This window comes from Lissotriton vulgaris, chromosome 10 (genome assembly GCF_964263255.1).
Source record: "Lissotriton vulgaris chromosome 10, aLisVul1.2, whole genome shotgun sequence".
In the NCBI taxonomy this organism is placed as follows: domain Eukaryota; kingdom Metazoa; phylum Chordata; class Amphibia; order Caudata; family Salamandridae; genus Lissotriton; species Lissotriton vulgaris.
In genome coordinates, this window is record NC_141698.1 from 32,087,570 (window position 1) to 32,113,263 (window position 25,694).

The following is a 25,694-nucleotide window of genomic DNA, read 5'->3' on the forward strand; positions in this document are numbered from 1 at the left end:
GCATTGCTTATACACCAAGCCAGCCCTTTGTCACAATGTAAGGACCTGTATATATAAGCAATCCTCTCTGAAGATGTACTGTATTCCCTGTCCAGTAAATAAACCCTTTGCAAGAGTGTGTTGTATTGTGCACCCAACACATTCACCCTTTATATGTATAATTTGCCCACCCAAAATACCAATTCTTTGTCTGAATGTATAGTGCTGTTAACAAAATAAGTAAATCTTTTATCAAGATCTGCAGTATTGCCCACCCAATACAGAACTCAATGGCCTGAATGTAGAATACTTTCCACCCAACACATCAGTTATTTGTCTAAATTAATAGCATTGCCTCCCCCCCAAATTAAATAAATCATTTGTCAGGGTGTGTGATATTGTCCACCCAATAAATCAGTCCTTTGTCTGAATGTAGAGTGTTGTCCACCCAATAAATCAATCCTCCATGCGAGTACATACTGTCGCTCATTCAATACAGCAGCCCTTGGTCCGAGTGTACACTGTTGCCCACCAATTGAACCAGTCTTTCCTCCACGTGCATATTATTCCTTACCCACTAAAGTGGTCCTTTGTGCGAGTGCAGAGTACGCTCCAACCAACAGAACAAGTCTTTGCCAGGGTGTATAGTAGTTCTGAGACCTGGTGCCCAAAGCTCTGCTCGAAGCCCACGGATGGCGCTATTAAATGTCAGTGCGCCACATGCGTAGTCTTGACTCCACCTCATGCCTTTTTAATCAACTCTCAGACACACCCTGCCCTTACATCTTTGTTGTCATGGTCAGTGCATGATCAATCTATGAATGTAACTTTTACAATTCTTTGAGTTACATTAAGGTACAGAAATTCCCAAAGTTGAGGAGGGATCTTACCTTGAAAACAAAGGACCCTATTTATGAGAAGCTAACATAGTGCGGTGCCGGAAGTCATGTTGCTGCACCGCGCTGGGTTAGTTTCGATGCACATTTGATGCAACATATTTACAACAATATGTCGCATGTCTGTGCTTTTCCCTGCGTAGGTGCACAAACTGCTGCCATGCGCCGGCTCCCTTGCACCAGGGTGAAAAGATGCCTGCGTCGTGGGGAGATTGGTTTTGTGCAGGAAGGGGCACCTCGATGTACAAAAACAATCACTTGAGGTAATTTCCTCTTCCAATGCCTGCTGTAGAATGCAGCACGCATTGAAAGAGGAAACAAGCATTGGAAATGCAATAGGTCTCGCATTAGAAGAGTTGGAGTTATTGGTCTTGTAAATGACATATTTTATTAATTTGTTGGTTTTTAAAATTGCTAAATTGATGGCTTTGTCATTTACAATGCCAATAGTTATAACTTTTGCGAATGTGACACCTATAGCATTTGGAATGCAACATGTTTTGTATTTACGTGACTTCGATGGCAGCTCTGGTCGTTAGGCCACATCTCTAGAGAGCAGGAGAGTGCAGCAGGGGAGAGAAGCACAGCAATGCAATAGGTCTCGCATTAGGAAAGTTTGAGCTATTGGTATTGTAAAGGACACATTTTTTATTTATGTGCTTGTTTTGAAAATAGCGAATTAATAGCTTTGTTATTTACAATGCCAATATTTTTATCTTTCGCAAATGTGACACCTATTGTAACACAATATGTGTTGTGAGGGTGAGTGAGGGTGAGGGGTTGAGGGTGAGGGGTTGAGGGTGAGTGAGGGTGAGTGAGGGTGAGGGGTTGAGGGTGAGTGAGGGTGAGTGAGGGTGAGTGAGGGTGAGGGGTTGAGGGGGAGGGGTCGAGGGTGAGGGGTTGAGGGTGAGTGAGGGTGAGGGGTTGAGGGTGAGTGAGGGGGAGGGGTTGAGGGTGAGTGAGGGTGAGTGAGGGTGAGGGGTTGAGGGTGAGTGAGGGTGAGGGTTGAGGGTGAGTGAGGGTGAGGGTGAGTGAGGGTGAGGGTGAGGGTGAGTGAGGGTGAGGCTGAAGGGTTGAGGGTGTTTGAGGGTGAGTGAGAGTGAGGGTGAGGCTGAGGGGTTGAGGGTGAGTGAGGGTGAGTGAGAGTGAGGGTGAGTGAGGGGTTGAGGGTGAGGGGTTGAGGGTGAGTGAGGGTGAGGGTGAGTGAGGGTGAGGGTGAGGGGTTGAGGGTGAGTGAGGGTGAGGGGTTGAGGGTGAGTGAGGGTGAGGGGTTGAGGGTGAGTGAGGGTGAGTGAGGGTGAGGGTGAGTGAGGGTGAGGGTGAGGGTGAGTGAGGGTGAGTGAGGGTGAGTGAGGGTGGGTGAGGGTGAGTGAGGGTGAGTGAGGGTGAGTGAGGGTGGGTGAGGGTGAGTGAGGGTGAGTGAGGGTGAGGGGTTGAGGGTGAGTGAGGGTGAGTGAGGGTGAGTGAGGGTGAGGGTGAGTGAGGGTGAGGGGGTGAGGGATTGAGGGTGAGGGGTTGAGGGTGAGTGAGGGTGAGGGTGAGTGAGGGTGAGGGGTTGAGGGTGAGTGAGGGTGAGGGGTTGAGGGTGAGTGAGGGTGAGGGGTTGAGGGTGAGTGAGGGTGAGGGTGAGTGGGGATGAGGGGTTGAGGGTGGGTGAGGGGTGAGTGAGGGTGAGGGCCAGTGGAGTGAACATGTCTCCTCTTAATACCTCGAGCGAGCAGAGGTGGCATGTGTAGCTGTCCTTGGGGCTGCTGGTAGGCGCCACCCAGTGGAGCCAGCACGCTCCTGCAGCTCGGGCCTGTGCAGTAAATATGCCCCCAGGCCTGTGAGCTGGAGGATGGGGTGGGGTGAGAGAGGCAGAGGTCAGAGTTGGTCAGGTCACAAACCCACAGATGTTTTCCCAATGAAACCAAGCTCCTCCCAGGGAAGTCACTGAGCTGCGGGAGGTGATAGATGGTGTTTTCATTTTTGTTACAAAAAGAGGTCAGCGTGGCATGGGGAGCCTGCGACAGTGGGGCAGGGAAATGTTAGTTCTAAAAGAAAATGTGTTTTATAGCCTGGGGAGAGGTTTCTTCGTACCATATATATAGATTGTGTCTGTTGGTGTGTAAAAATGTATTGTTCGCAGGAGGCTTCCGAAGACGAGCCCTTCGATCGGCTGCTTAGGCCCAGATATTAAACCCAATGTGGCAGCATTAGAGGTTTGCTTGCTTCGTATTGATTTCGAGTGCTCGGGGTGTAAAAGGCTGCATGTGACCCTCCCTGTAGTTGAAATCCATTTCAGCTGAGAGGTGCTCTGTAACCAGGATTGACCCCCAGCATGAGACAATGCAGCACAGAGACCAGAATCCCATAGAATGTGTTTCTGGGCCGGATGAAATGCGACACGGCGGGCAGGGGAGGGGGCGGAGCGGGGAGAGGGAACAGACGGAGGGAAGGCAGATAAGGGGAGGGGGAGGAGAAATGCGACACGGCGGGCAGGGGAGGGTGCGGAGCGGGTGAAACCAAGCTCCTCCCAGGGAAGTCACTGAGCTGCGGGAGGTGATAGATGGTGTTTTCATTTTTGTTACAAAAAGAGGTCAGCGTGGCATGGGGAGCCTGCGACAGTGGGGCAGGGAAATGTTAGTTCTAAAAGAAAATGTGTTTCATAGCCTGGGGAGAGGTTTCTTCGCACCATATATATAGATCGTGTCTGTTGGTGTGTAAAAATGTATTGTTCGCAGGAGGATTCCGAAAACGAGCCCTTCGATCGGCTGCTTAGGCCCAGATATTAAACCCAATGTGGCAGCATTAGAGGTTTGCTTGCTTCGTATTGATTTCGAGTGCTCGGGGTGTAAAAGGCTGCATGTGACCCTCCCTGTAGTTGAAATCCATTTCAGCTGAGAGGTGCTCTGTAACCAGGATTGACCCCCATGCGACACGGCGGGCAGGGGAGGGGGCGGAGCGGGGAGAGGTGCGACACGGCAGGCAGGGGAGGAGAGTAGGAGGAGGAGGGGGGAGGAGAGTAGGAGGAGGAGGGGGAGGAGAGTAGGGGAGGCACGGCCTAGCGGCCGTGCAATCAAGAAGTTAGGGGGCAGAGCTGGGGGAGGCTGTGACACAGAGAGTAGGCAAGGCAGGCGGCTGGGGGCATGTGCACGCGCTTTTAAGTTCAATGCGCATGCGCATTGAGCTTAAATTTCTCGTGCACTGCAAGGAATCGCCACGATTCCTTGCAAGTTGGTTCAAGAGTGGATAAGCCCCCATAGTCTCGCAAGCTCGATGCGCATGCGCATCGACAGGCGAGACCTAAAAAACGAGGCGAAATGAAAACATTTCTCTTCATTGCGCCTCGCTATGCCACCACTAGGGTGGCTTAGCATTCTGACGCATTTCCAGGCTTACGATTGCTCGTAAATCTGGAAATGCATCCGTGGACATGGGTGTTGCGTGGGAACACCCACTGCAACACCCATGTCATGCCTCTAACATGCAAAGTGTTGCGTGAAAAGGGGCGATATTTACAAGCACCTGTAAAGCCACGCAGGGTGGCTTTACATGTGCTTGTAAATATCACTCAGCAGGTTGGGCCGCCGATGCGTCACGCAATGTGATGCACCGGCGGCGCAAGGGGCTTGTAAATAAGCCCGAGACAGTCTAATGGAATTACTTAGGATAGGTAAAGTGGCTTGGTACTATAGGGTGTGAGCTCTTCATGTGAGTACGTAGGGGCTGATTCACAGAACTAACTTAAGACAAAATCCTAAACCTACTAATTTTGGTATTCCCAGAAGTTAGGATTTTGTCTTAAGTGTGTCTTAAGACAGACTTAAGACAGACTTAAGGCAGACTTAAGTTAGGATTTTGTCTTAAGTTAGTTCTGTGAATAGGGCCCTACGGTTCTCAAAAGACTTCTGGGCTGTTATTGAACATAACATGAATTCTAATAGACTACAATATTACGACGGCTTCTTTTTCCCTTGTGCCATATGACTCTCTAAACTCTTAAGTCCTAAGAACCTTACCTGAGCAGGTAACTGTGGCAGCTCTTGTGGCTTCTCTTTTTACGCTGGTCTTGTTGCAGTCCCAGAGGCTGGACTCGTTGCCTGCGCAGTGGTATGTCTCGCTCAATCGATCGGCCACTTGAAATGTTGTGCTGTTGATGGTTTCGGCCTTGCCGCAGTTCAGCTGCTGGCATGCCACATCAGCATCCGTCTGGTCCCAGCCTATCTCTGAAATCGCCTGATAATGGTACTTGTGGTTGTTGTGATTGTCTTTCTGGATGGAGTGGACCTGCACTTGGCCGGAGCAGGGATTCCCGTTTCCCTTCAGGTACAGCTCCTGGTGTCCTGGTCAAAAAGATGCACATTATAGAACTTGTTTGGCCACAGACCTACAGTTAACAAATACTTTTTGTCTGCACCCTTTTTTGTAAGAAAGAACATAGCACAAAGACTGACAGAGCACATTAGGAAACTGTTGTGTACCGTAGGAAGCCAAACAGGTCAAACTATCTCATGGTGGCCAAGACCAACGCGAGAAGACACAACAGAGCATTCCAGAGTCTCAGTTGACCAAGGCCCATGGAGGACAACTAGAGGCAGCAGCTGGTTCCCCTGGAAGGCCCACTAGTATTCATGGCACTGCCACAGTGGAGAGGTGTGGTGCAGCGGCCAGGGCAACTGACTTCAGAGCACAGGGTTCACGGTTTAATCCCTGGCTCCGGCGGCAGCTCAGCTCAGCACCATGTGACTCTGGGCAATAGCTCACTTAGGGCCAGATGTAGGTTGCCCAATACCGGTCGGTAACAAGCCGAAACTACCGAATTTCGGCTGTTACCGACCGGTATTAGGCTACTGAGATGTAGGTGGCCTAAATTGCAAATTCGGTATTTTAAGTAATCAGTAGGGGCCAGATGTAGGTGGCCGTTTGAGGCCATTTACTGAGCGGTAACGGCCGATTTTGGCCGTTACCGATTGGTAAATGGGTGACAGGTATGTAGGGGGCATTATTTTACCGAATTGGTAAAATTACCGATTCGGTAATTTTACCGATTCGGTAAAATAAAAATTCTGTAATTTTACCGATTCTGAGGCACCCAGATGTAGGTGGGACTCTTCAGAGTCCCAGAGGCCTTACCGAATCGGTATTTTACCATCAAATCCAATTTGATGGTAAAATACCGATTCCGGTGTGCATGCACATGTGTGCATGCACACCTATGCCATGTGACAGGCAGACCTGCCCTTAGGGCATGTATGCCTGCCACATGGCACCCGAGCCTGTTTTGGGGGTGCCAGAGGGAATTCATCCATGATAGTCATGCACACCTGCGATATTAATTGTTCTCTATTTTTGTTATCAACGTTACAGAATCATTTCTGAAAACAGAATCATGAGTTACGGTTCAGAATATTAGATGGACCCTTTCTAGCGTCAAATTCATTACTTATATGTGAAATTCATTCTTACCTGGGGTAAGTGCAAACCAGATGCGTGATCTTAATCTATGGAAACGTAGTAAAATCTGCTAGTGATCAACTTAACGTAAGAATGAGTAGGCTCTCTATATGGATATTCACAAACAGGACAAATATCTACATTACAGATATTACAGTTAGAACAGAGACATCAGTGTGGTCTAATTGATTAAGACTCTAATAATAATAGTGGAGAGTAGAATGGTGTCTTAGTATAGAATACGGAACTCAGACTTATTCTCTCCTTTTTTCCATCTACATTCGATCCTACATCTGTCCTTCTCTGAATTAAATTCATAGCTCTACTCTTACTATTTATGATTGATGTCAGCATTGAGTATTCCTTATGATTCAGTGTGATATAATGTTTACTGAACATTAGAGAATGAAACACTATGAGACTATGGATTAATATGTCATCAGGCCATCAGACTCGTTCTCGTTTTTCCATCTAAAATTCAATTTTACATCTGTCCTTTTTTGCATTAAATTCATAGCTTTATCCTTATCATTCATGACTGATGCTATCGTAGAGAATTCCCTTTTTTGACACGTAGGCTGATGCATTTAGTTAGAGACTATCATGTTTTAGAAATGATTCATTGTAATACAATGTCTATTAAATATTGGGGAATGAATTAATGAGATTATGGACCAACAAGTCATCAGGCCACCAAGAGACTGTGGTATTAAATAAAATAGTAGCAGGCTACAAGAGAGGTTATGACATGTGATTTATGCTTCGCAATTTTTCTAATTATCGGTTGTGTTTTGATTAATTTAGGACCTGAGTTTTCTGAACAGTGTTTCCGTGTTTTATTAGTTAGCTTTTATAAGTATGCATATCTATGTTTAAATAATATTGTAATAACTGAGAATGGAAAAATTAAACTATACATCATTTTATTTTCAGAAAGTTGTAAATTGTCTTGAGAAAGGCGCTGGCCGCCGAAACGCGTCGACACACAACTTACTCTTCTATGTCCAAGAATTTTTATGTTATGATTGATGTATATTCAACTTTTATGAAATGTATATTTTTAGCTAATGTTTATGTGATTGTAATAAACTTATGTATCTAATTGGAAACTGTTCACTCTCAGTGTTGGTCCTTTTCCTATTGTGTTTTTAATTTAGAATTACTGCCTAGGTAGTTTTCTCCACTGACTTATTCCCTGACCTAGGGGTTGATTGTTATTTTTCATACAGGGAACCCTTGTTGTTTACAAATTGCATGCACACCTATGCCATGTGACAGGCAGACCTGCCCTTAGGGCATGTATGCCTGCCACATGGCACCCGAGCCTGTTTTGGGGGTGCCAGAGGGTGTCAAAGTGACACCCCCTGCACCCTTGTGAAAATCGGTATTTACCGATTTGGTAAATACCGAATCGGTAATGCCCATTCATTCCTATGGGCTTCAAAGCCCATAGGAATGAATGGGGATTACCGATGCGGTATTTACCGAATCGGTAAATACCGAATTCTTCCGAATCGTTATTCCAGCACATCTGGAATACCTACATATCCACCCCTTAGATTTACCGATTTTTAATTACCGAATCGGTAAAATTCGGTAATTAAAAATCGGTAAATCTATTTTTCCTACATCTGGCCCTAAATTACTGATTCCTTAAAATACCGAATCCGTAAATTACCGAATTTGCAATGTAAGGAGCACTCAAATGAGTGCTATTCCCATTTTAGGATTCGTTATTTACCACCAACTATAAGTTGGTAGTAAATAACGAATACCTTTGAAAATGCAAATCTGTGCATTTTCAACTGTGCCACGTCTGCACACAAGCATGATTCAGGGGTGCAACAGGGTGTCAAAGTGACACCCTGGCACCCTTGAATGTGTCCCCCATTTTACGGAATCGGTATTTACCAATTCGATAATTACCATTCATTCCTATGGACCTCCAGGCCCATAGGAATGAATGGCAATAACTGAATCAGTAAATACTGATTCGGTAAATACCGAATCTTACAGATTTGGTAATGTTTACCTATTTTTTTGCTACATAGCATTTAACGATTCAAAAATACGGAATCGGTAAAATTCGGTATTTTAGAATCAGTAAATGTACTTTACCTACATCTGGCCCGTAATTTCCATCACGGCCCCCAGCACCTTAAGACCCGTAAGCGTGAGTAGTTCACGCTTTACAAATAAAGATTTACATTTTTTTTTGTTACCAGTTGTCTCAAGGGATCATGGCTCAAAGATTTTACCTTCTGCTGTTTCCAATTCTTGCACATGCTCAGCAGCAGATAGAAGGCTGTTTGTTGAAAGACTAAGTTGTGGGACAGGTATCTTAGTGGTGTGATCAGGGAGCAAAGGGCATGTGATGTTACGTCTGTTACCCCTGGCATTTTGGTGAATTGATGTTCATGGCAGGACCTTGCCTCCAACGTGCCATCAGGAGACAGAGACCTACAGGGGATGCTATGCCCAGCAACCTGACCAGCCATTTTACCTTGGCTGCCAGGACCGAGCTGCCTCCTTCCCTTTTTGGAATCTGGATATAGAATGAGGGCCTAGTTACGAGTTTGAAGGACAGGGTTAGTCCGTCACAACGGGGTGCATAGCCCACCTGCCAAATGACATCCGTTAGGGAAACAACACTTACAACGCAACTTTTACAAGCCACTACCTTTACAACGAAACTTTTACAACGCAACATCCATTACAACGCATGCCATTACAACGCAACCATTACAACGCATGTCACTACAACGCATACCACTACAAGGCATGTCATTACAACACAGTCATTACAACGCATACCATTACAATGCATACCTACACTATCCAATACTTACCCTACTGTTGCACCCCCTGGAGTTAGAATAGTATTTTTTACCCCTACACTATCCAATACTTACCATACATGCAATGTAATGGTATGCGTTGTAATGGTATGCGTTGTAAATGTAGTATGCGTTGTAGTGGAATGCGTTTTAAAGGTAGTTTAAAAGAATTCGTTGTAATGGCATGCGTTGTAATGGAATGCGTTGTAATGGATGTTGTGGTGTAAAAATGCGTTGTAAAGGTATGCGTTGTAAAGTATGCGTTGTAACAACATACATCCTATCCGTTATATACATTGGAACTTGTAATACGGGAGACGGAATGTCAGTTGCGCTTGTAACGGAGTATCCCATTCACCAAGATTCAAATCAGGCCGTGGATCTTAGCTGTCTTTCAACTACGTTTTGTCAGGTGTCCTCCACTACACATTCTTTAATCTAATCCCTGGAATATGGTCAGTTTTTCACCATTTATATCTTGTGGTGCACAACAGTTTCTCTCCCCCTCACCGGCTCAACATTTCTTCTAAATGGCCAGATCTATGGATTTTGAACAATCTAACTTAATGTGTGCACTGGGCTGGACTGGAAAGTAGGGCAACCTGACAGTGCCATAAAGGCTAGTCAGTCACTGAGCTACTGAGAGGTCAGTGAGTGGGACATATTTTTGGCTAATTGTGGCACTGTTTTATGGTCTGGTGGGCAATTTTTACTGTTGATTGCCCTGATAGTACCACAAACATTGCCCGCAGCACGCACAAATGCATTTTTAGTGCCCCATACCTTGCAAAAAACACATACACAGCATGTCTTTACAAGTTCAACACTGATCGGATTTGCTAATAAGGACCACTCTTTTAGCTGTCCGATTTGCTAATTAATGCGCTGCACTTTTATTTTGGCACCCAGGCCCATTTTCGGTGCCTGTTCAACAACCCTGTATGCGCTTTCATGTTGTTATGCCTGAATGTGATCGGAATGGCGTGCTTCTACTGTACCACTACAAATGACCACCTACCAGCCAGAATCTCTCCAGCCAGCCAAGCAGCTGCAATAGCCAGGCAATCCAGGAGCATTCAGCCAATCAGCAGCAGCACTTTCTGCAGGTTCAAAAACCAAGTAGCAGCATCTATCCAATAATCACCACCAGCAAAACAAGCATACGAAGGCACCCGGGAGAAACGGGCCAACCAGGCACCAGTGTATGCATGCAAAGGCCCCTGGAACCATCTACCCAATGAAGGACCACTGTTAGCATGCAAAGACACATGGAAACATCTAGCCAATCAGGAACCACTGACAGCATGCACAGACACTTGGAAAAATCTAGACAATAAGAGACCAATGGACACAGATGAAGACACTTAGGAGCATCGGGGCAATCAGGGACCACTGTCCGTATGCAAAGACACGTGCAAAGATCTAGACAATAGGAGACAACTGTATGCATTTAAAGTCACATGGAAAGATCTAGAAAATCAGGGACCACTGTATGCATTTAAAGTCACATGGAAAGATCTAGAAAATCAGGGACCGCTGTATGCATTTAAAGTCACATGGAAAGATCTAGAAAATCAGGCAGGGACCACTGTAGACATCCAACGTCACATGGGAAGATCTAGACAATCAGTGACCACTGTATGCATTTAAAGTCACATGGAACTATCGAGCTAATTAGCTGCAGCACTTTAAGCAGGTGCAAGAGCAAAGCAGCATCTATCCAATAATCATCATCAGCAAAACAAGCATGCGAAGGCAACCAAGAGAATCATTAGTCTTGCAACACACTTCTTTTGAAAACAATGGAGACAAGGAATTAAAATGACACCCTTAAGTAACTATTATTAAACAAAGTAAATTGGTTTGATATTTAAAATTAAATATTGTTGCAGTGTGCTTTTTTGCTTTAATGTTAAAGGTAAGACTGGTCTGCTTATTTTATTGCCCCCACTGTCCCACAAATTGTCCCCTTCTTTATTCTAGCGGCCATTTTGTGAAGCCCAGCTAGGAGAGAATACAGCGCCTGACCTTGAGGTCAAAGCTTGCAAGGTATAGGCAGTCGAGTTACCTGAACAAGTCATGGCGGCTGCCATTTTCGAGCTGCAGTATGCCTCTGTGATGGCCTCCACCTCACACCCAGAGTTGTACGCGTCATCTTTGCACTTGACTTCGTTGACCCACTCATTGACGTCAGATCCCGCCTTCTCTCCTGGGTACAAATTAACCATGGACCCGCACTTCAGTTTAGCGCAGACAAACCCGCCATTGTTCTGCCACCATGGGCTGCGGCAGACTTTCCGCCAGCGATATTGGAAGAGCACCTCCACCATCCCAGCGCAGGGGCTGCGTCCGTTGACCAACCGGTACTCAACACTCCCTTAGACACCACAATGTGAAACAAGAGAGAGGAAGATGTTTAAGTGATGGACAAAGTGTGGCTGCAGAGGAACCCTCTGTTGAGCATGTCAGCTTCCTCAAATACTGGGTCACATCAGGAAGAACACATGTTCATACCTCAAGTGGAAACGCAACCAGGATCTCTTCCCCGAGAATGCCGTCAACCTACCCGGTTAGGGACCCATACAGAGACTACACCCTCAGCTTGGTTCACACACAGCCAGTCAGTGAACAAACCTCTGGAGTGGAAAAAGATCCCTTTCTTAAAATTAAATCATAAATCTACCCCTGGAGATGACGCCCAAAACCCGCCACAATTACCGGTTTCCAGATGTACTCCTGGAAAGCTTTGTGAATTTCCATCGGCGACTATTCCAAAGCATTTCTGCAGCTGCAGTTGGGCGCAGCGAACAGCTGTGCATAGGGAGTCATTCTGTTTTCCTCCTGGGCAACATATTATTCCTTGTAGAGGAATGTATCCCCCCTCATGCCACCAATGTAAGGGGTCTCCATTCTCCTTCCCTTTTTACCCTGTGAAAGGATTTACTCTTGCTTTTCTCAGGAATAAATCTTTTACATTTTCCAGGGTAGGAATGGGTCAGAGAAAAAGTTCTAAATTGAAAGTGGTAAGTTTTTGGGAATGCACAAACTTTAATTGCATACCAACCATGGCCCACCTACACCAGTCCACAGTGGTAGAGGAAGTCATATGAAAAACGTTTAAGAGAGTAAAGACAACTTTTCAGCATTAAAAAGTGGTTTCAGGCTACTTGCATGTGTGAGCTGAGATTACACTCATGACTAGCGCTGTGAGTTGGTCCATTATGTTTTTTTCAGCTCCATTAAGAGGCCACTGCTTTCTGTTCTGTCTGTTTAAGTTATCACCTCCCCTCTGTCGGAGGCACCCCTTGCATAGGCAACCCTTGTATTTTTATGCTGTCGTTACCAGGACTGATGAGCAACAATTAATTCCAAACAATATTGTCTGCTGTTTTCAACTTCTCTGTTTCCCTAGGAATCCCCCATTGAGGAGCCTATTGATTTACTCTTGTAAATGTACACCTGTGTAAATCTACATGTGAGAATGTACTTACACTTTCTTGTAAATGTACTCCTTTTGGCTAGCCACTATTTCCATGTGTAAATTTACTACACAGTGTAGGCTTACATGCCTCCACCCCCCTAAAACAGGGGCTGAAGCAAACTTTATGAGTATAAATCAACTACAGCCAAAAAAAGAACCCAAAACACTCCAGCTCAGATCTGGAGTAAGTCCAGTGTCACAAGGCCAACCACTGGCACTGAAACACCCTCCCATAGAAAATGGAGGACAGGACTTACAATAGAATCCTGGAGAAAATAATGTTAAAATACATTTTATTTCGATTTTTTAAAGATATATATTCTCAGCTGCTGTATACGTACCGCTGTTTTGGTTCTTTTTGAACGCAGTAACTATGGAAGCGCCGTTCGAGAATGGCGATGGGCTCACTCTTTAATGGGTGGGTGTCTGTTCCTTCCTAAACTGCCTCTTAGTCCTACCCACACCCCTTCTCTGTTAGTAGCAAGTATTCCATTTTCCAGCCAGTCCCAATGGTCTCCGCCACATTAACTACTAAGTAGTAAACTTACATGTGTGAGGATCTCCCCACAGAAAACATAGAAGAGGGGGGGGGGGAGATTTCCACTCGCGTTTGTGAATTGCATTTTGTAGTAAGTATGTAGCACTACTGTAGTATTATTTTACCAAAATGTTTTGACTTTACCATGTGGACATACTGATTTTCATGGCATTTGTTTTTTCTCTTCAATTCCTAATTTCTTTTTTTACAAGTAAAAGCAGGGCTTTCCTGCTTCATGACTGCTAAACAGGTCCAGTCACGCAATTCCTCTTCCGCCTGTAATAGGGAAGAGCTGTTAAGCGCCAGGAAACAGCATTAACAGCGCAGCCGGAATCACATGTGCCATAAGACGCATATACCTTTACCATACATGTTTGTTTACCATGCATGCCTTTACGGTGAGTTCTGTGGTAAAGGCAGTAAAGACATATGCGTGGTAAAGAAAGTCAGTGCTCTAGACTTGGAGCAAATGAGTGGGGCTGGGAGGTGTTGGACTTCCTGCCCGGACTTCCTGCTTCCTTTCTTTCTTCCTGCCTGTCTTCCTGCTTCCTTTCTTTCTTCCTGCCCGGACTTCCTGCTTCCTTTCTTTCTTCCTGCCTGTCTACCTGCTTCCTTTCTTTCTTCCTGCCTGTCTACCTGCTTCCTTTCTTTCTTCCTGCCTGCGGTTTGGTGAGTAGCTTTTTGGCCAGGTTTTGGGTCGGGGTAGTTTTCAGGGCTGGGGCTGGGTTTTAGGGCTCAGGGTGGGGGGTTGGGGTAGTTTTTATGCCTGGGGCTGGTTTTAGGGTTGGGGGGCTGGGTGGTTTAAGGGTTGAGGGCAAGGTCGTTTTAAGGGCTGGGAGCTGGGTTTTAGGGCTCAGGGCAGGAGGCTGGGATGTAACCTTTACCACTCATTTACCTCTACCAATCATACCTTTACAACAAAATTAAAAAATAAAGGCATGAGTAGTAAAGGCATGCGTGGTAAAGACGCGATTGTGGTAAAGACCACGTTGTTAAGGCATACCCATTTTTGCAAGCGTTGTTCCGTCATACAACCTTAAGCACCAACACCGAGACTTGGTAGAGGAGAGTGAGTGTGCATGCTACTAGGAGCACTTTGGCAGACCTCCCTCTTAGCTGTCTGCGAGTGAGAGAGGTTGCCATCCTTAGTTCCCTTCATGCACCTCGCCACCCAGTTATTGGGGTAGGGAGCTCTCTGGGGTGGCTGGAGGAGGACCACACAGGAACATCACCTCCCCTCCCAGTAAGTGTTAAGTGGAGCAGGAGGAGATGCTTGTTTTGAACAGGTTATAGCTTACGTCTTACTTTGAAGGGTGGGTTGTATGCTGGTCAACTGCTTCTCTCTTTTGGGCTCTCAATTTACTGCATGTGAATTATAAATTATAAAATATATTTGTAAAGCAGTCATTTGTGTGTTTGAATTTGGTGACAGAATGGATGTTAAGGGGTTCCATTCTGTCACAGTGGCATGTTCTTTTAGCTCCTGTTAGGACTTTACATTTTCTTTCCTAGGTTCATGTTTGGTTGCTGAAAAATCTTACAGCCATTCTGCTGTAGGAGCCGATTTCTTACTCAGGCACCTTGGTGTTTCTGTAAGCCTTCTTCAATGTTTATGCATTTATGATTGACTAGTGCTGTGGCCACCTGAAGTCTGAGCAGCATACATTTAAAGAGCAGGATAGAGCCTGTGAGTGTGTTTCTAGAGCTCTACTGTGATTGACCCTTGTACGCACTCTTCGAAGTGCTATCATGCCATCACAGGAGAAGACGACAAGGAGGAGAGAGGTGCACCTGGCTGATCCCAGAACACCTCCTGGTTCATCTGATAGCCAGATTCAGACTTTGCTCACATCTCCTTTAGAGGTGCTATAGTGATCCATACCTTACCTCCTTGTTGAGGTTCCTCCGACCTAGGAGTCTATTCTGTCCTCTCCTTCTTCAGTCTTGACTGAGTAGATTTCATCCTCTAACTTTTGGTGTCTTGGCTATATTCAGAATATGAATAAGACGAGGAACCTGAGTCGGTTCAGAGAAGCACGTTTATTCAATGTTCTGACTTGCCTGCACTCTTCAGGTAGCTGGAGAATAATCTACAACTTCAAATGGAAGATGAGATACCCCGTACAGACATGTTCTATCCATTTCCGATTGTTCCGCCCACCCAGACTGGCAGTGAATAGAGGTTAAGGATTTGCTTCTTCGTGTGTGGAAAAATCCAGATAAGGCTGCCTTGCCTAGGTTTCTCACAAGACCCTATCCATTGGTTAGGGGTAAACTCGGTCTTCCTCTTGCAGGCGCCCTTGATCATAGGTTGGCCAATTCGGCAGGAAAATCTCCAGTGGTCATGGAGGATGGTCCCCTTAGTGCTGCTGAGACAGATGTGTGGAGGCAGCCATCAAGAAAAGTTTTTCAGGTCTGTGTTTGGCTATCAGAGCAGCCGTCTATATAGTTTATTCCTTATTATGCAGTTTACTAGCTAGAAATGTCCACTCAATGGTGGCAGCAATCAGTCTGGGGAGGGTTGTGCAGATAATTTAGTTAACAGGACTTTATCCAAAGTTTATTTCTCTGTCACATACAAGGAGCTAAAAGCTACAACCATTGCTACAAGTGCAAATTCAGCAGCCAGAAGATAGAACTATCTTGAAACGCTGAGGGAACAAAGAAAGGCAGCCCTTCTGAACCTGTCGTGTGGTGGTTCATCGCTATTTGGAGGTCGCTGAAAGAGCTAACAAAACAAGCTTTCAGAAATCCGGAGCATGCCCAGGTTCTTACATTGGTGGAGACGTCCGAGCACTGCTCATGGCGACAACGCCATTGACGATCTCACTCACTGGACCAAGAGGTTGTTTTCAGTCTTCCTTCAAGACCAAACGTCATGAGAGATCATCTTTACATTCCTCAGACCAACATCAGTAATTCTGAGTATTCAAGTCCCTTGCATTTTCCCGAGCCTCTCGGAGGATGAAGTTCTTGATTTTAACAATAATGTGAAAGTTCAATTATAGTTGCTGGGGTGCTAATTGGGCATGGATATCTACCAGAATTCTAGTCAGTGCCTGGAGTTTCCGACACTGTGCACACTCCCTTGCCAACTGCCCCATCCAAGCAACTAGCCCTTTGTTGAACCTGGCCCTCTCGGCAGGGTCACCCCTAAACATATTGCCTTCACCCCTCCTGTTTTCTGAACCTGCTTTTGTTGGCTTTAGGCCTCTGTACACTTTACCACTGCTAACCTGTGCTAAAATGCTTGTGCTCTCTCCTTTGAACATGGTAACAGTGGCTTGTACCCAATTGGCACCTTTAATGTACTTGTAAGTCCTTAGTAAAGTGGCACTACACGTACCCAGGGTCTGTAAATTAAATGCTAACTGTGGGTCTGCAACACTCCTTTTGCCGCCCACTTAAGTAGCCATTTTAGACATGTCTCAGACCTGCCATTGCATTGTCATTGTTTTTGAAAAATAAGATATGTTCTCCTGGGGTCATGAATGTAATAACCCAGGCGATAAACTGTTTTTTATGTTGCTGGGAGGCTGCCGCACTCCCTGCAGCCCCCACAACATAAAAAATACTTGGTGTTGTCCCTGACCCTTTTACCGACATCATCAAGCTACAAATAAACGTGTATGCAGCCCTTGCAGGCATTATAATGCGCTCCTTAAAGGAGCAGAGTATAATAAACGAGCGGCTCCTGACCTCATTTATTATCATTTAAAAAAATATTTTTGTGGGTTCCTGGTGCCTAACCGGGACACCCACATTTACATTTTTGCTTGGGGGCCATGGAGGGAGCCCCACGAACCCTGTGGTTCCAGCTGGCTCCCCAGCCGACACCCATCGCGGGTACCAGACAGAGCCAGCAATTTGTTTAAGTGGAATTGGTCCTGCACTCGCATTTTATAAGATCTACGGGCCCGATTCACAGAACTAACTTAAGACAAAATCCTAAAATTACTACTTTTGGTATTCACAGAAGTTAGGATTTTGTCTTAAGACAGACTTAAGACAGACTTAAGTTAGGATTCTGTCTTAAGTCTGTCTTCAGACACACTTAAGACAAAATCCTAACTTCTGTGAATACCAAAAGGGGTAAGTTTAGGATTTTGTCTTAAGTTAGTTCTGTGAATCGGGCCCTACATTCCGAGCATATATTTGAAACTACTGATAGATTGTAAGAGGAAGAGTACCCAGTATAACTGTGTGCTCAAATAATAACTTGCAGCACTTGCACTTTATCACGAATCACCTTAAGGTAGTATTAGGTGTTTCCAAGCTGCTTCCCAACAATTTTGTATATATTTGCACTAATGATTTGCACTTAGTGGTTTGTTATTTGCACAAAGCACAGCACTTTAATGTGATTACAGACTGTATATAGCAATGAGCAATATCTGCTAAAGGCATAATATTAATCCTTCTTAGGAAGGAGCACACCCATGAACTGCTGCTATGTCATGATCAACTAATAGTGATCAATGAATCTTTTAGACAGTAACCTTCAGGAAGATGATATCTAATAATATATCAACACTGGCACTTTATTATTTCTTATGAACTTCTCTAGATACCTTATATTATTAGTGGAAGGTCATCAGTCCTTTAAATGTGTTTTACATGTCTTTTAAATTTCTTATAAGATTTTCAGCAGAATTTGTGATACCATTATATCATGGGAGAGTTAGCGTAATTTTGCACAATTAATGGCAGCTGAATTCATTATATTATATTAATTGGTTTCAATATGCCGTTTTAGGATCATCGGTTTATTCAATGTACTTACTGTATTCTTGCTAAACACGCATAAGGTGTACTAATGTTAATAATTTGTATGCCAACAGCCTGTTTTCTATGTTGACTTACCAATTTATGGATTTCAAGAGGAATTAGTGCTCACATACTATTTAAATTGTTTACTGTCATGTGGCGAATCATGTGATAAAGATCGCGGCTACACGATCGAAACGCGTCAATGACAGGCACTATGCCTGAACAGCATGTCAAATGTTAAAGGCTTTTATATAGCGCAACAAATCACCAAAAGAGGTCTCAGGGCGCTTTGCAAAAAGAAGGCAACACACAACCCTTAGGGAATATAGACCGTGGCGAAGCATTACTTAGAGAAGAGCCAGGTTTTAAGGAAAGCTTGGTGATTGGAGAGAGACCAGCATGGACAAATTGGAAATAAAAACACTGCAACTTTTAAGAAGCCGTAGTGAATTCTGTATTTTAAGTGTGAAGAGGTCCGTACCTGGCAGGTACCGCCGGGAAGGAGATGGGCCAGGAGCGTGTTTGAGTGATATGTATATATATATTTATACTCCCGACTTGAGCCTCCAGACCCAACTACCAAGCCAGGAATTCACGTATGTCAGGGGTATCACACTCCAAACACCCCCCCCCCCCGCCCCCCCAAGCTAGGTTCCTGCATACAATGAACCTGAAGGAGATTCAGTTCCAAAGTCATTGGTTACCCTGAAAATCTGGGATGGCTCCATGAGTCCGACATTGGGCAGGCAGCACGTGGATAAGAGAGGCAAAACAAACGAGTCACAACCAATGAACCTCCTTTGGTAGAAGGAACCAACCTTGGAAACATCAGATGTTGGTTGCAGAATCCCCAATACCCCGAGGCGCAGTGAAATGCAGAGGAGCAACAGTCAGACATCTTGAAATATACCATGCCACACATATTACCTGAACAAATAACCTCTGCCGGGGAGCCTTTTCGGCAGGTGTGCAGTTTCCGTTGTTTGGAAGAGCAGTGCCACAAGAACTGGGTGTCATCCTTGCACTGCTGGAGGTCCAGCCATGCCAGCGGAGCATTCGCATCCGCTACTCCTTTGAACCGGTGATCCAGGACAGAGCCACATTCAAGCTCCTTGCACACCAGCCTGGCGGCTCGCTCGTCCCAGTTCGCGTCACAGACAGTTCCCCATTGTCCCTGATAGTAAATCTCCACTCTACCTGCACAGCGATGGCCGCCTCCCGCCAACCTGAGCACTGGGTTCTCTGCAACGAGAAGAGAGGCCGTGAAAAAAGTGCTACAGAGGAGGAAGAGGCACATAGTTTCATTTGCATCTGCTAGGACCTGGAATATTGCACTCCTCACTGTTTACATTGTCCCGAAGTCTCATAACCAAAAGCACATTGTAACCATCACTTCTTGTTTGTGGCTTATCTAAAAATTGTTTCCCACCATTAGTTTGCAAAAGCAAGTTATTGGTAGACAAAGTTAGAACCTGCATGGTTGGGAAAGAAATGAATACATTGGTTATGGAAATTAGTATACTAGTCAATATGGGAAATTTGGGAAAGCTGGGGCCATATGTACAAAATTTAGGTATTACAAATTCCTGATTGTGATTCTTGGCGAATTGCAATTAGGAAATCACAAATCCTAATGCACAAAAACATACAAGTTGGGAATAGCAATTCCTATTGGGGTCACAATGACCTGCCTCATGAATATTAATGAGGTAGGTTGCCATTTGGGACCCATTAGGAATTGCAGCGTTCACAAAGATGATGGCCTTCTGGGGTCAACAAACCGCCATGTCTGTAATTGCTTTTTAATAAACCAAACTTTTTTTTTTTAAATGCAGCACGTTTTTCTTAAAGGAAAATGGGATGCATTTAAAAAAATTAAATTACATGTTTATGTTTCATTTTTTTAAGAGAGGTGGACCACTGCCTGCTCTTAAAAATATTTCTTTCAACATTCACAAAGGGGACGGTGTCTTGTGGGGATCCTTTCCCATTTGCAAATGGTTACGATTACCCTTGAGGTGTTGGTAAAAAATGTATGTTTTGTACAAAACATTCATACATAGCACTGCAATTCAATATTTGGAAGCAACACCCTAAACACGCCCCTTCCAAATACTGAATCGCTAAACACAAGCTGCAATTCGGTAACATGTTATCGAATCGTAGTTTGTGCTCTGTACATATAGAAAAGCATTTTTGCCAATCGAGCCGTTTCCGATCACAAAAATGCTTTTGTGCATTTGCCCACTGTATACAAAAGAATAAGGACAATGGTTCTGGAGAGGAGAAATGTTTACGAGTTTCTAATCCTTGGCTATATCACGTTACTTTACACAGTGCCTTGAACAACATTCCCGTATGCATCAGCCCAGCCACAAGCCCTGGTACAGTTTAGGCAGGAGGTGAAGACACGCCTCTTTAAAAAATGGAGCAACGGACCACTTCTTCTCCCACAACCCAGATCTGCTGCCTTTTGGTTAGGTTCTTGCTCATACATAAATACCTCCATCAACGCAGTCCCAACAGCACATGCATACACAAAGTGATAAGCAAAATCTTACAGTTTGAAAATACCACTTTTAGAAAGCGGGTATTTTCTTGCTCAGTCATCCTGTGTGCCTCTGCTGAATGTGGATTGCCCATCTGGGTTTTGGATGACAGAAGGCTGGGGGGGGCGGAGGGGCTCCAGATAGTCTAGGCAGGTCAGGAAAGGCCTGAATAGACCTGGGCTATGATGGGGGAAGGGGGAGAAGATTTCCTTGCACCTCAAAGGGCCTGGTCTGCCTCTGACAAATGCTGACTCCACCTCCTGCCAGGAATTCACACCAGAGAAGGCCCAACTGGTTCTGGCTGGGAACAGACACACTCTGCCTGAAAGATCAAAGGATTTTTAGACATGAATACTGGGTCCCAGACCACTGAACTTTAGAACTCATCGGGATCAAGAAGACTGCCAAGAAGAAGAGCTGGAGAAGCTGCGAAAAGGAACAACTGCTTTGCTGGGTGCTTTGCTGGGTGTTTTGCCGGGCTGACCTGCAGTGGCTGCTTCTGTCTTGGGCAGTGAAAGGCCTGGACTGGACTTTCTGCAATCTAACTTATGAGTCTCTCCAAGGGCCTGAGGTCGAGCTTGCCCCCTGTCCACGAAGTCTCAGGAATAGCAAAGACTTCAAGTTCTTCGACCCTCAGCCCTGGGGACTGTGTGTTTTGTGCTGCAACCCGAAGAACACCAACTCGATGACGTCTACGATGCCACTGCTGACTCCGTGTCCTGAGGGCACCGCCGCAGCGAAACGCTGGTCTCACCGACGACGCTTGTTGACTCTGCCACCGAGCCGCTATTTGCACCGTGACCTGTGGGCATCGCACTCTGCATCGCCTCACTTCACACCGAAGCTTTGGCACCGCAGAGGGCACCACTGCAATGCCGCACAGGGATCCTGGTCTCACCGATGCCGCCTGTTGATGCCATCACCGAGCCGCTGCTCGCACCACGACCTGTGGGCACCGCACTCTACACTGCCTTCCTTCACGAGGACGCCCTGGCTGGCCTGATGCCACCTCTCCCCACCAAAATTGATGCCGCTGCTTGCACTGTGGTTCGAGGGCCCCGCTCGTAAGTCACACAACGCATTGCCCTCATCCTGCACCGCAGCCTTGGCCTACCAATGCCGGTGCTATCGACTCCAGTTTGTGAGCCGATGACAGCGCTCCAGCAATGATGACACCGCTGCTTGCACCGTGACCTGCTAGCGCCATGACGAGCACCTCCTTCATCTCGCAACGTGACCCTGGTCTGACCAACGACGTCATCTGACACCGCCACCGAGGTGCTGCTCACACCGCGACCTGGGGGCACCACACATCGCACCACTGCACCCCGGAACCACAGCACCCGACGCCTGCCAGCGCCAGCGCTCCTGATTCCACCAGAGAGGAGCTCGACCCACAACGCGAGTGACTTCAAGGGCCTCCACACCCTGCATTTCTCACAGGTACTGTTTTGCGAATCTTCCTGACACCGTAGCTGGCCCGCGACCCCACGACCAGCCAGAACTGTTGGATTTTGTTCACAGCGCCGTGGTAGCCCGGACAGGGCTATCCCCACAAGGAACCCTTTTTAATTAGCGTATTGTTGGGGCTGTGAACTTTTAAGTATAGTAGTGTGGATTTTTATCGTTTTTGGTCTTGTCTTAATTATATAAAAATATTGGATATTTTTCTAAACTGGTGTGGTGTCCTTTTGCAGTGCCTCCACTATATTACTGTTGGCTATGTGCAAATGCTTTACACACTGCCTCTAAGATAAGCCTGGCTGCTCGTGCTAGACTACCAAGGGGGTGAGCAGGGGTTATTTTGTAACTCCCTTATCCTGACTAGAGTGGTGGTTTCTGCCTCGCTTTGGCCCACCAAAAATCCCATTTCTAACAGCGGTTTGGTGAAAATCAAGACATAACCAATTTTATTAATATAGAATAGGGTAATTGATGATTGATTGTGCTGAAAATTAGGACACTGCAGTGGGGGAATTATGTTTTTAATCACTCTTATCGGGATCAATTTTGGTGAAGCAAATTATGGTGGATATAGGTAGAGGAGCAGAAATGGATGCTGATAGAGAAAATCATTGTCACGGTTGAAAGGGGCTTTGATTAGAGGGGACATTGCTGTCTTTCTTGGGATTATCAATAGTGTGGAGGACAACAGGTTGTGTCTTGGTAGGAGAAAACAGGGTAGTTGCTTCAGCAGGATTCTGGGGGTTAAAAAGGAGCATTTAGGCCACTACTGGCTGGAGCATTATGGTAGATGGCAAAGAGTGTGACAATGATTGTTAGCAGAGAACATTTAACAATCGGTATTGGAATGGAATATTAGGGTGCTTTGGGTGAAAAGATATAAGAGCAAGTAATGTCAATGGATATCTCAGGAACTTTATTGCCAGAAAATTTTAGGCTGGTTGTTGAAAGAGAGCAATAGGAAATTGTTGGTAGGGAATCATGGAGTGGTGTGGCTCACTGGTTAGAGGCGGCAGACCCGTAAGCAGAGAACGGCCCAGGACCAGGGTTCAATTCCCAATGCGGCAGGGCCATGGACTAGGGTCAAAAACGGACTCGATAATTCTCGCCTCGGTGCCTACTCTAACCAGGGAACACACTCGGCAACTCTGAGCATTAATCTTGCCTCATCTGTACAACGGCTCCCCACAGACGCCGGGGATGCCTGGTTTCACCTTGGAGATACCCAGAAAGGGACCATCTCACAGGGAAAACCAGGACGGGTTCCCCAGCGGTCTTCAGCGCCAGGATACTCCATGGAGTCGCAGTGCGCTTTACAAGTACACCCACATTTACATTTTACATTTACATTTACATATTGGTTTGGGACATTAGGGTGGTCTCTGGCAGGGAAAACTAAAACATTATGATATGAAGTTTTATAGTGGTGAGCGATGGAATTACCTATGTTAGTCGATGCTGGAATACATTTCCATACGATTGTGATAGCGCAGAAGGGAAGAGTTGACTGTTTGTACTGTGCGCTTGTGCCTACTCAGGAACAGCAAGAAAATACCTTTGCATAGAACCCCCAGCATCAAATAAACAGGAAGCTGCTGCCTTGCCAATGAAATGTGTAAAAGATGGAGGATATCTGGACACACCGGTACTTTCTCCAGTTCATGCCCATAATTCGGTGTTTACTGGAGGGGCATTTCCCTTGATAGGTTTGGTTCGTACTCGCGACTTGTACGCATCAGTCATAAGGGCGTTTTGATGAAGCTTTGTGATGACCTTTATAGACATGAATAGGGAAGCCAAGAGGTTAAGGTAGGTGACCTTAGGCCAGTTGTTGCTAGGGGATAGTGTGATAGTTGTTAGCGTACATTCGGATGATAGGCAGTGTCCCAACATTGGGATGGTTTTTGCTATGGGATATTAGGACACTTGCTAGAGGCGATAGTAAGGAAGTTGTTACTCAAAGAGATCAGGGATTTTGCTTGAGAAAGACATTCAAGCAGCTGTTAACAAAGGACATTGGTAGATTGGGGATGTTGCTAAAAGACTGCTGGGCTGTTTGCTTGTGGGGAATGACAATCAATAGTTGGTTGGTGATATTAGGGAGATCTTGGTAGCAAATATCCAACCGATTGTTGTCATTTCTGGTGTCATCAAGTCCACATCTCATGATCAGACATCGAGAAAAAAAATGCATTGCTCATGTAATAAAAACATCTTAACACAGTAAGACTAGTAAACCATAGAAGCAAACCTGCAAAGATTGCACTAAAAATAAAAATTCCATGCCTATCTAAAGAAGCTAAAGACAAACCAAGGAGTAGAAGTGGTTATTATAAAGATGAGGCCATGGATGGGTCCTGAGAAAAAAGTATTAACCCTAATGCTGAAACTAACCAAACTATTTACCACCTTTGTAAACACTTAGGGCCCGAGTCACAGAACTAACTTAAGACAAAATCCTAAACTTACTACTTTTGGTATTCACAGAAGTTAGGATTTTGTCTTAAGAGAAACTTAAGACAGACTTAAGTTAGGATTTTGTCTTAAGTCTGTCTTAAGACAAACTTAAGACAAAATCCTAACTTCTGTGAATACCAAAAGTAGTAAGTTTAGGATTTTGTCTTAAGTTAGTTCTGTGAATCAGGCCCATTCAAACTCACAGATGTCTTTGAGTAGCCTAACATTCTCATTAACCCAAAGCTAGGAAAAGCAATACTATTGTATCAAATTACAAACCAATTTCTTCTATTAATACTGGCTTCAAAATCCATCCAAAGTTGTTTTTCAAAGTATTCCTGAAGAACACACTCTTTGCGTACAACACAAGATTATTCTGCAAGGTGCAAATGCACTCGCAACTAAGAATGATCTGCTTAAAGGCAATGTTGCTGTTTTGTGGTCATTTCTTGTCAGAGAACAAAGAAAAGTTGGTTTTGTCCTTCATTATCAGCTCATGTTCAAAACATTGCACCCCAGCCTCAATGGCAAAGAGTCACCAACATACACATAACAAAGAGACACACGACAAGACAAGGATATCCACTATCATTTGGACCACTTTTCTCTGAACCTGAAAATCAATAAACATGACAGGAGGTAGGATCAACAATAAGCATATACAACAGCCATTATACACAGAGGATATCTTCCTTTTCATCCTGATTCCAGAAGACACCATACCAAATCTGATCTCAGTTGCATAAGATCACTCATCTGTTTCAGGCTATCTTGTGAACATATCAGGACAGAAGAGGGCCCCTGAATATTCGAATAGGGAGAAACAGACCAGGGGAAAGCAAACAATCAAAGTATAATCAACAAGTGCATCTCCTAAAGATTTAAAGCAGGTCTGACTCTATAAATATTCATGATCATGAGTCAGACCAATTCAGTTTATATTTTATTTTTCAAATATATTTATATAGATTTATCTATTCAAACAAATAGAGATACTTGTATGCTCCCTATCAAAGCAAAACCGAAAGCCAAAACAACCACATACTCACACTGAGAATCAATGATCATACCCATTCATACCAAGAAAACACATAGATACTGGACATTAAAAACATTATTCAAAAATTTCACGCATAATGTAATGCAAAATCAATTAGCCAATATCCTATTGGTATGAGTTAACCTAGATGTATATATATATATATATATATATATATATATATATATATATATATATATATATAGAGAGAGAGAGAGAGAGAGGTATTTTCTTCTAGTAAGTCATAC

The 25,694-nt window shown here is 44.9% G+C and overlaps 1 protein-coding gene across 1 annotated transcript in view; it reads right to left on the bottom strand.

The window, feature by feature from the left end:
- LOC147684422 (scavenger receptor cysteine-rich type 1 protein M130-like) overlaps positions 1-25,694 on the bottom strand; it is a 156,783-nt gene that overhangs the window by 75,364 nt on the left and 55,725 nt on the right. The window contains exons 9-11 of the mRNA XM_086940349.1: positions 18,865-19,179; positions 11,217-11,525; positions 4,877-5,200 (exon numbers count right to left, since the gene is read on the bottom strand). Of these exons, the coding sequence (XP_086796475.1) occupies positions 4,877-5,200; positions 11,217-11,525; positions 18,865-19,179 (948 nt within the window). The remainder of the gene's footprint in view (positions 1-4,876; positions 5,201-11,216; positions 11,526-18,864; positions 19,180-25,694) is intronic.